Source organism: Poecilia latipinna, unplaced genomic scaffold, assembly GCF_001443285.1.
Source record: "Poecilia latipinna isolate Pla-1442-1.1 unplaced genomic scaffold, P_latipinna-1.0 Scaffold79, whole genome shotgun sequence".
Lineage (NCBI taxonomy): Eukaryota > Metazoa > Chordata > Actinopteri > Cyprinodontiformes > Poeciliidae > Poecilia > Poecilia latipinna.
Genome location: NW_015112695.1, coordinates 29,840 through 41,284, shown reverse-complemented (window position 1 = coordinate 41,284; position 11,445 = coordinate 29,840). Strand labels below are relative to the sequence as shown.

Below are 11,445 nucleotides of genomic sequence, written 5' to 3'. Positions count from 1 at the left end.
CTGAGTTATTCGGTTGTGGGTGCGGGTGTGGCGGGTGTTGGCGGTGGGGGGGGGGGGGGGGGGGGGGGGGGCAACCTTTGAAACATGTGGCAGACAGACTGTGTTACACAACCCGGGGGAGCGGCGGGCTGCATCCACAGAGCTGTCACATCAAGGGAAGTGCGCAGCTTCAATGAAGGCGGCCTCTGCCTGAGGGAGAGAGGCTTCTCGGCCTGATGTTGTGGGTGTGTGCTAAAAAGCGCGTAAGGGAGGGGAAAGTGACACACACCCCAAACCCTCCTCTCTGAGCTTATCCCGATTCCCCCTTTTTCTAATTGCTCCTGAAAAACAAAATCTCTGCTGGGGAGACAAGTAGACAGCAGAAGAAACTTAATACAGTGCAAAATCATCCTGTAGAAATCCCAAATGGAGAATATGCCGTTTTTTTTTTTTTACTATGCAGGAAGGAGTGGAGGGGAAGTGAGAGGAAGGGGGGAATCCAGACTTTATGTAACGCTGAGATTCCGCCTCCCTGCCTTCAACAAGCAGCCCCGGCTTGTAAAATTTCCATATCAATGGAGTTTTTGTGTTCAATCAGGTTTATTTGAGTTTGAATGTGCATGTCTTTTCCATTCCCTTCATCTATTGAAGCCTTGTTTTCTCTTCCCGTCCCTAAGGTCCTCCGGACTCATGTGATGGTGCGTGTCGGAGGGGGTTGGGACACGTTGGAGCACTATTTGGACAAGCACGATCCGTGTCGCTGCGCTGCGTTCGGTGAGGTCACTTCCTGCTCTCCTTTTGGCCCTTACAAAACAATTTTATTGTTTATGTGTGGCATCATTAGTAAAACTTGTGAGGTTGTAGGCCTAACTGTAAAATGCCAGAGATGCCGGACAAACTTTTTTCATCGCATTAATCCCACTGTTTCAGCTTTTCTGACTCAGACACCTGAGTTCGTTTAACCGGTCTGCATCACAGTGAACCTCGTCTGCAATTACATCCCGATTAAAAAACAAAAAAAAAACAACATGTAGGTTTTGGGAAATGCTACAAAACTGCCATTTAAAATGTGCAGTCACTCTACTGCCCACACTAACCTTTAATGCACATGTGCAACGTGAGTCATGCCAACCCTATCATTCACCAGCGTTTTTCACCACAAAGCACACAAGGTTTTAAAGCAGCCTTTAGAAGTCTTAGAAGTAAAATAATAAAGGTTTTTCTAAGTTTCTAGTTTACTAGTTGCACAACAAAACTACTCTGACAAATGGTAAAACTGTGAAATACTTTAGATGTTCGAGAATACACAGAGAAAAACCTGCATAAAACATGTTGGAAAAGCCGGTAAATAACAGAGTGTTTTATTACAGAAACTGAAACTTCTGACTTTATTTTGAATAAATGTATTTAGTAAAGGGGGGAAGGGGAGTCCATTACAATAAATACTGACAAATTTATTGATGCCAAAATTGTTTTTATTTCTATCTGACCTACAGCAAGACAAGTTTGGTCTGTTTTCACTTCAGACTGAGAAAAAAAAAGTTGTGTATTTTTATTTGATGCACGCAAAATGTATAGAAGTTGGTTATTGTTGGTTGAAACATTTTAGTTTGTTCTGGTGACCAAATTTTAAACCAAATTTGTTGGATTCTGCAAAACACATATATATCTTTTAAAATTCTTCAAAATCAATAGACTCAGACTCAATTTTCAATCTTTCTTCATAGCCATCTCAGTCCTCAGATATAAAATCAGTAGAAAAGCTGAGGATTGAGCTGAAGAGAAGAGAGCGTAAGCAGTAACCCAGCACTGTTGTTGATACAGCGAAACAATAGCCAAAGTCACTCCTAAAAGGCCAGTTTCCTGCATGTTTTGAATGTTTCTCTCATGCATCACACCTAAATCAAATGTATGTATGTATGTTTTTTTTTTTATTTTTTTTACAGCTGACTACAGCAGATCTTGACATCTGTCAAAGAAACTAGTTCAGCTATTTGAATCAGCAAAGAATAATCGTCAAAGAGCTCCGATCTTTTAAAATGTGGCCAGCACTCCAAAAGCTCCAGAAGGGCTGGAAATGTTTTGTAACGCTGCAGGATGCACATAATAAAACAACTCATCAACTAATTAGGACACCGGTAAACAAGTCCGAAAAGAAAAATAACAGGGATGGGTTTGCCACTCTGAGAGAATTTGCACTGGAATGCAGTGAAATACGTCACTTGCCTGTGAAAAGGACCTGCATTTATAAGATCCAAGTAATTTTAGCAAAACCTATAAGTGAAACTGAGAATGCAGAAAAAGCATAAAAAAATGCAGGGTCATTTGTTTCCAACAGTTTATATACATTATTTTGTGGTTATAACATTTTAACCATGCAGTATTACAGTTTGTTCTTTTAAACTTCTTACTTGTCATAATTATAAAATGTTACTTGAGGCAGTCAATTGCAAAGTATGTACACAACACTGCTGAGTGAGGCCTACCATCTTAAGCCAAAACGCTGCTAAAGAGTCAAAGGATCAGTATCTCTGTAGCTGACACCGACTGCTATGCCTTTAACCACAAGAAGCAAAGGAAAGATCGTTTGTCCTGCTATCTTGTTGGACTTGTCAAACTGCTTTTACTGACTAGTTTATCAGCAGCTGTGTCAAACAGCAACTTCTTTTCATCGGCTTTTTCTCGGGTCTCGATGTGATGTGGTACATTTCCCGACCACAGACTTAATCGTACAAGCTCTTGGTCACTGTTGGCTAAACGTTTAATGTGTCTTCCCACTCAGCTCACCGCTACCACCAGGCTAAAGCAAGTGGTCAAAGCCAGGGAGCCCAGAGCAAGTCCTCCAGTGCCCACTCCTCCCGCTCCACCAGCCCAGGTCCACACTGGAGGAACGAGGGCATTTCGACTTACAAACCCAATGACAGGCGCTCCTTGGAGCCTCTCTCTGCTCCAAGCGTATCCTCTTCCTCCTCCTCTTCCTCCACACGACCTGGTCGATCCCAGAACCCCTCTGTCCGTACGGAGGTGGACGCCGCCGGAGCTCGAACTCTGCTCCCTAAGCCGCAAAGAGATCGCTCGGAGCCGCGCCACTTTAATCCTCTCAGGTGAGCGTCTTCACCGCTGTGCAGGTGTGCAGATAAGTCCGATACGGGGTCTTACAGGTGTCCTCACTGAGCATGCTCAGCTTCTGCTGCCCACTCTGTGCTGTACGCAGATGGGCACACAGGCGCGCAGAGAGCGAGGCTTACACACAGTGAATAAACATGCCAGGAAACCACAGATTAGACCAGAGCAGATTTATCTAATCTCAGGTGACATTGCGTTGATAAATCCGCCCCTGCATCACCCTGCAGCTCCCTCTTGTGGATAGAAGGTAGACAACATTTTGTAAAATTAACTTCACTTTTTTCCCTCCCCTCCACTTTCATTCATATAATTATCATAGGGACAACATGATGGGATGGTGAATTTTTCTTTTTTTTTTTTCATGGTAGACAGAAACCACGTTCTCTGATGTGCTGTACTTCCCTCTTAGCAAAAATACTGATCATAAACTTCAGATTATTATACATAGTTGAATAGATTGTAAAGACAATAAGATAAAGAACATTGGATTGGTCTTTCCCAGTAAACCAAATTTAACTGTGTCATAGATTTGGATAGTTAGTAGATGACCATCGCTCCAAGCCTGTGTGTGGCTCATCTGTCTTTTAGAAAGTGTAGGCTTCAGTCACTGCAGCAAGGGATTCAATTAACTCTCCATAGATGAGGGAGATCCTCTTTTGACAATATTTGACAGATTCAAATTCAAATGCAGTCAAATTTGATTTTGGTAATAAAAAAAAAAAAAGCTGTGAAATTCAGTTGTCAATGCAAAGTGTTAAAAAAAAGTTTTCCATCTAAGAAAATCTGAGTCATTGACTTTACAGAAGTCTCTCCTTGGAAAATATGTGAGGACAGAGGAGGATGGATTGCACTTTGCTGCATTTTCAAATACTTTTGCAAACAATTATGATTATGATGTCTCATAGTCACCTCTGTTTAAGAATGTTATTCGCCAACGCAGAGTATCAGCATGGTAGTTTGATCAAATCAGTGCCAGTGCTAGCATGCACTTTGTTTTGATACTACTTGTTGATAATTCTACTCACATCTTTTTTTTCAATTATTGAATGTATAAAACTATACAGTCTCTTTTTCACTGGGAATGTCATCATAAAAGGTGACAAACACTTAGATCGATAGGGAAAACTCTATTGTTTGATCACTGCTCTCTCTTTCAAGCCCTGCACATGAAAACAGTGTCTGATTTTTATAAACTGGCTCCCTAGGTATCAGGGAGCCACTTTGAGTTGAGTTTAGTCAGCATTGGACGGTACAGTGCAACTGCACAGTTGCACTTTTCAATCAATTTAAATAACACCACCTCTGTTCAATCAGGTCTGTGTGTGTCTATCTTAGTTTCTCCTCCAAAGAATGTGAGTAGTAAGCTGATAAACCCGACGGTCCTCTAGGTATGTGACAACAAAGTGGCTTCTGTTTGTAGAAAGGCCAGTGGTATGCGTTAGGCTCGAAAATCTGTGAGACTCCTAATCCTGCCCCCAGAGGCTCTCATCTTCCTTGTAATCCCCCCTCGCTGCCACTGCTCTGTGTTGCAAGACACACATGAGCCTGCCGTCAGATAAACTGTGTGCAGTGCAGCTTGATGCACGCCACATCATAAAGTGAAGGGGGAAAATAAGACATATTGGTGGCAGAAGTTTCATGTTTTTTTCACGAATATTGAAATACAGTGCCTTACAAAAGTCTTCACAACCCTTGAACTCTTTAGAAAATTTGTCATGAGACGACCACAAATTTCACTGTAAGAACTTTAGATTTTTATGACTGAGCAACACAAACTTTACAATGAATTTCAAGTGAAAAGAATTTGAAACATGATTACTTTTACACATGCAAATCTCAAAAGTTTGGCACTTCAATCTCAAGATTTGAACATATTTGATCAGTATGTGTTCAGTTATGGCACTTTACAATCTATTTTACTATCAGTAAAATACATTGTCCAATAACCCTACAAAGAGATTATTGGTTGTAGGGCATCACAATGAGAAGTTGCATGTGAGGCACTGTGTAAGCAAATGACTGAATGTTAAGATAGAAATGTAATGGACTTTAGGTGTTACTTTATTTTTAATCACTGTCTGCTATGCATGCAGGAATAAAGAAACGTTGACAAGACGTCTCTCCGGAGATAGTGACTCCTCTACAGCCTCCTCTAAAGGAGGAGGGGGAGGCGGGCGGCAGTCACTCGGTGGCCCTTCACGGCGCTCTGGTGAACAAGTGGTACTGCTTGTCAACCGCAAGGAAGGAAAGCATATGATTGAGAGAGCAGGAGCAGGCAGTCAAACCCCATCCACACGTTCCTCAACACCGCGTGCACGCAGCCAGTCGCGGGAGCGTTCTTCGCTTCCGCCCGCACTAAAACCCAATCCACCAACAGGATCTTCTGATGGTACACGGACGTCTCGGATGGACAGAGGGCGCTCTGTTGGAAATGATGGTCCGAGGAGGCTCCATGTTCCTCGTTCTCACAGCCAGAGTAAGTTAACAAGCAGCACCTTGTCAAGTGATGGCAGCCCTGCACACTGTTCCTCTCCTCGGACTTCCCAGCGCCCACCTCCAGAAAGACAGGCAGATCTGCCTAAACAAGTAGCCCCGTCCTCTCCCAGGGGGGGTGCTGCTTTCAGTAAGAAACAGCCATTCTCATGCAACAACTCGCCAGTCAAAGGAGTCCAAAGCAACAACAGCAGCCCTGTCAAGAAGACTGTCACTACTCCCAGACCCCAAGTGTCCCACTCACCATCCACAGGAAAAGGCAAGCTACTACCCCCTGTCACCTCCGGAGGGCGACGTCCACCACACTCATCTCCTCGTAACTCTAACAACTGTGCTACCCGCTCCCCTCGACTCTCACAGGCTCCTCGATCAGCTGTGCGAGGCCAGCCTAAGAACATTTCTCACATGGAGAACCAGGAGGCTGGAGAGGACGGGCCTGGGTTAGGATACCAAACGCTGCCGCCATTTGACCCTCAGAAAGAACAGGACCTCTATCGCAGCTTCGAGGCTGAGTTTCTGGCCAATTCTCAGCAGGTCAAGGGGAATTTTACTGGTAAGGCTGTAGGAAGAGCAACGCCGCAGGCAGCACATGCACTCACTGAGCCTGCTCTGTCTGATTCTGCTTCTTCTTCCTCTAACTCCTCCACTTCTTCCCTAAATGTGGGTGCAAAGATCGGAAGCCTACCTTACCTCAAGCAATCCAAGAGGACTAACCTCCAACACTTCCCACCAGAGGACCCTTTAAATATACTTTATGGACAAAATCTTGGTGAACTTGATGGTTTGGGTCACACAGAGCGTGAACACTGGGGGGACTGGAAAGGGGGTCTCAAGAAACTCCCCGCAATTTCTAGCTTAGAAGAGAAAAGGGAAGCTCCAGCTTCTTTGCCTGGCATTAGAGATACCAAGTCCGATGAGCTAATGAACCATATCCCCTCCCAACCTGCTATAGACAGCAGGAATATGAATGGAGAACATGGGTGTTCTCCTACAGGTGGGATCTCAGGTCAAAGATGTCCACTTGACTTGAGCTCAGTGACAGAAGGAGACGTTCCCCTAGAAAATCACCTGCCTAATCTACCATATGATCTTGAAAATGGTGGCAATAGTGATAACCTCCTGCCTCCAGAGGGTCGTCTATCACCTGTACCCCTTGCACCATCTGAGGACTGCTCTTTCCAGGATTCCTCAAGTGAAAACTCCTCAATGTCCTTTAGCTTGAGTGAATCCCGCTCTGGGTCTCCTCCAACATCCTTAAAAATAACCAATGGGGAAAATGGACAAAGCAATGAAGTCCCGATCTCCGAGCACAAACCGGGTGTAAAGTTAAGGCCTCGTAATGACGACAGGCTGCAGAACACGCCCTCACGAATCCCCACACCTGTCAGACACAAAAATGTTCACACTAACAAAACTCTGTCCCCTTGCAATACGCCGCCACTGTCACGTAAGACCGCCCATCCTGCTTCATGCAAGAACTTGCACCAGAACTTCACAGACATGATCCATCCTCAGTCTCACTCTCCAGCTGTAGGCAACAAAGACTGCTCCTACGCTGCACAGGGAAGCCTAGACACTGAAGCAATAGCACAAAACTGACTGCTGCAGCAGGCTCTTTGACTACTGTGTAATTGAAAAAAAGACTTACTTTTGGGCTTTAATCTATTGTCACTGCATGTTAAACAACTTTTCATTAAGATTTTTTTTTTAAAGACGCACCGATAAAAGAATTGTGGCTGATGTCTGATTTCTGAATTTTAGAAAGCTTTGACCTGCCAATATTAATTTTTGTTTATTATAAGAAGTTGGTATTTCAAGAGCTCTAAAAAGTAATGTTAAAAATATAGCAGTTGCTGTAAAACAGGGTCTTATTAATTTAAAACACACATTTTAACAAGCTAATGTAGGTTTTAGTATCATTAGTAACATTGTTAGTGTAGACTGTAGATGCTAACACTAACTTGAGTATTTCCTAAAGGCAGGCATCATTTCTAGAACCGACATTTTCCATGGCAGACAGAGGTTAAAAACTCAAACGTGTGAAAATGAGCTGCTTTACTATTTGATGTTTAGCCTTCCTAATATCTACTGACTTAAGGTCTGAGTAGTTTTTTCTTTTTGCCAATATGCCAAAAGATCCTCAAGCCAGACATCCTGATGCGGAAGACTCGTTTCTGTAATCTAGTCTTTTTGCACAAAATGACCCAAACTTCAAAATTTCAAAATGAGCGATATGGTCAGCAACTGCCAAGGTCTAGTTTTTGGGAATAGCATTAGCAACCAACATGGCTCTGTAGGAAATGGTTTTGTAAATTATTTTACGTTTGAGTCCTCTATAGTCAGTAACTTTAGCTCTAGCCCTACGGTTTAACTCGGGTTATTAATGCTTTTAGTGCCTATAGTTCGATAACCTTTCTGAGTTCACCCTGGCTGGTCAAGCTGTAAATCATCTGATTTCGGTCACTAACGTGTTTCTTGGCGTATCTCCGTTGTTTTCCTGTTGGGGTCCATTTTGCTTTTTTTGCACTCAAGCCAAATTCTTTATTACCAAAGAAATGGTCTTTATTTTTATTATGACATTGTTTGCATGGGGCTGTTTTTGCCAATCATAGTGTTTTTTTTTTTTCTCTCTCTCCTAGCTGCACACATTCTCACAGTTGACATCCAGAAATAGAAAGAACATATGTGCTGCCATGTGCCGCACCACAGGGCATGGTTAAGTGCCACGTATTTAAAGCTTCAGCTTTATAAAACTGCACTAACACTAAACCAGTGGTCAAATGGACCTTTTTCTGTTGCAGTTGGTCATCGTCTCTCAATTTACTTTAGTAGTCAGAATACTGGTACTAAAGATGTAGGATTCTGCACATTGCTGATGTTAATATAAGGTTTAGTAGATAAATACATACATTTTACTCATTGTGTAACGTGCATACTCAACAACATAGATTCAGCTGACCTCGTGATGCATAAGTCGTCAACTAATGTCTGTACAGCAGTCAATCATCGTAGTCAAGGTTAATAATATTTATTTAATTCTCAATTTGTGTCCAATTTGGGTATTTTAATGCAGAATATGCTTTTAATTTATACTTTTAAATGGATGAATTATGAAAAATATAAAGAGATTTGAGTTAAGTGCGTCATTGTCACTGAAATGGAAAAGTTGAGAGCTCCTTCTTTGACCAAACAGCACTCTGGTGTTCAGCGTTTAATATGTGTGAGCAGCAGGAATCGCACGCTGACAAGAATGAATGTGTAAATACATGGTGGGTGAGTGTTTTTGTAAATACAAGGCATGGAATATACAGTTTTAATGTACATACATTGCTGTAATAAGGCGCATCATGCCTTAGCTATGCAATTCATATATGGTGTTGGAAAATGCCTTGACAACTCCCTTTGCCTTAAATGTTTTGTCATGAATTTATTTTTGAATGTTTTTGTAGCTTGAATTCGGTAACACTACATTACCATAATTTACTGTTTATTGTGAAATAAATTGAAAGTATTTAATGTGAATGTTTTTTTTTTAATTGAAGAACATTGGCTACTTTAATTGTACATTAAATTTGATGTAAAGTTACATTCCATGGGAAATCCTAACATATTCCATCCTGACTGTGGTGGCAATTAAACAAACTGGTGGTGACATCTAGTGGCTAAAAAAGACATTTGTTGTATTTTTTTCCCCTACACAGGCTTATATTGTCCATGATCTGGCGCTGATTAGAACCAGTAACAATAGAATGACCCAATGGAAACAAATGGATGAAGCAAGGCGCTAACTTGAGTGTCTGCAAAGGGCTTGAATAATTGATGGTGTAACTGGATATGGAGGTTTTCTTTTGTTTTCAAGCTGCTGTTGCATCAATACAGGACACCAGACTCCAGAAACAACTACAGTACTGTTTTATGTAATTGAGAGGTGCAAATTTTGTAAAATGAATTTGAAAGTATAAAAGTTTTTGCTGAGACTTCAAAACATCTTATATTGAGGGTTTTAGTGTGAATAATGTGGAATATATGCATGTTTTTGCAGCACACTGTAAGTGAATGGGTTAAAAAGAAAGTGTAGAGATTGTGTGCATGTATGTACTGTATGTACATATGGTATGGTAATATATATAGAGTTGGAGTAAAGAAGGAGAAGATGTTGATCTAATTTATTTATTTATGGCGTCAGCTCTGACTGGGCTCAGATGACCTCTGTGTCCAGTGGACTGAAGGTGAACGGGGTTTGGAGAATCCAGCAATGTGAGGAAATCTGTTGAAATATTGTCACCTACGAAAATGGAACAACCCTTTTAAAAATGTATATTTGGCTAAGTTTTGAACTTTTGAAGATGCACATAGCCTTAAATAATTTAGCCTGCATCTGTCTTGTTGGAGCCATAGGTTTTTACTTGTATAAATTTATTGTTACCTTTGTTTTAATTTGTTGAATTTCAAATTTGTTTTGATGCATTTAAATATCAATTTTACTGGTAGTCTAAACCTACCAGCTACATAAGCTGTGACATCAAGAAAGCATGGAAAAACTGTTGACATTCATAAAACTTATTTAAATTTAAAAAGCCTGCTTTTTGTGCACACCATTTTAAAATGTCATGAGGCTCTGAGACTCTCACTTGTCTTTAATCTAAATCGGTGAAATTTGAATGTTTGTGATGTAATGCCATATTACCAAAAAAAAAAAAAATGAAGAAAGATATACAGATTGCTTGATCTTGTGTACTATGTAAGTATACAAAAGCGATACTGAAAAAAGTTTTTTTTTCTAATTCTTAAAATGCTTTCAAGTTGTTCTTGTAATAAACACTTTTCTTCTGAAATTATTTTGCCTGTTTTGTCTCATTTAATTAAAAATAATTATACATATTTATTTAGATATTACGATCCTACGTAAACTACACGAGTGTTCATTATATTTGTTTTTTTGACTTTTTTATTTTATATAATTAGCTATATTCTACTTTTTTATAATTTATTTTAGTGTCCTAGCTTGAGCTTATTGTCAAAGCTTTAATCCATTAAATCATGTTTAATTTATCTGGAGATTAGTAAAATAAGAATGGATTTAATCAAATTATCTGTAAAGTAGGCCTCATATATTCCAAAAATCAACTGTTTTAAAATGTGAGCTCATACTTATTAGTACCTTCAAGGTTTGTTTTCCATCAAAAATTTAAAATAGTTTGATCCCAATTTCAAAATCAGACCATTGTGAAAAATAACATAAGCTGAACAGCTGATTGTTTTGTGGCAGAATATTCTCTGTCAGGTTTCAGTGATAAATGTGTGATATTCTACAGCAATGACTTCAATATTTAGGCTCAGTAGGACTATGACAAGCCAATGACTAACATTTATAAGTGATTGATTGTTAAACATTTCATGTGAATATCTATCTTATTTTTTTGTTTTTGATTCAGTTTTTTGTCATTTTGCATCGCACCAACAAAGTTTACATTCATTGGCTTAAATGTAAACTCAGAGACATTAGGTTCTCAATGAATTTCAGCTTTTTATATGACTGTAACTGTAATGTTTTAGCATAATTTTAAACTTTTTAGATTGAACAGTTCATCTTGACAAACAACTCTGTGAAAGATTAATTATTTAGTTATGTTATTATTATCAATAATATTACTACTCATAAGTAAATCATTTTTTGTGCAACAGGTGAGAAAGTTTGTTCTGACTTTTTCTGAAACAAATCTACCACTGACACTGTAAGACAGTAGTCTCCAAACTACGGCCCGAGGGCCGGATCCGGCCCACCTCCACATTTGGTCCGGCCCCCTGAACAATACCTGAGCACATTTAGATTTTTTTTTATATACC

At 40.2% G+C, this 11,445-nt stretch overlaps 1 protein-coding gene across 1 annotated transcript in view; it reads left to right on the top strand.

The window, feature by feature from the left end:
• gas2l1 (growth arrest-specific 2 like 1) overlaps nucleotides 1–10,433 on the top strand; it is a 30,099-nt gene extending 19,666 nt beyond the window's left edge. Inside the window, exons 3-5 of the mRNA XM_015018405.1 lie at nucleotides 657–753; nucleotides 2,762–3,083; nucleotides 5,199–10,433. Coding sequence (XP_014873891.1) covers nucleotides 657–753; nucleotides 2,762–3,083; nucleotides 5,199–7,197 — 2,418 coding nt within the window. The 3' untranslated portion in view covers nucleotides 7,198–10,433. The remainder of the gene's footprint in view (nucleotides 1–656; nucleotides 754–2,761; nucleotides 3,084–5,198) is intronic.
• Nucleotides 10,434–11,445: the final 1,012 nt, after the last annotated feature.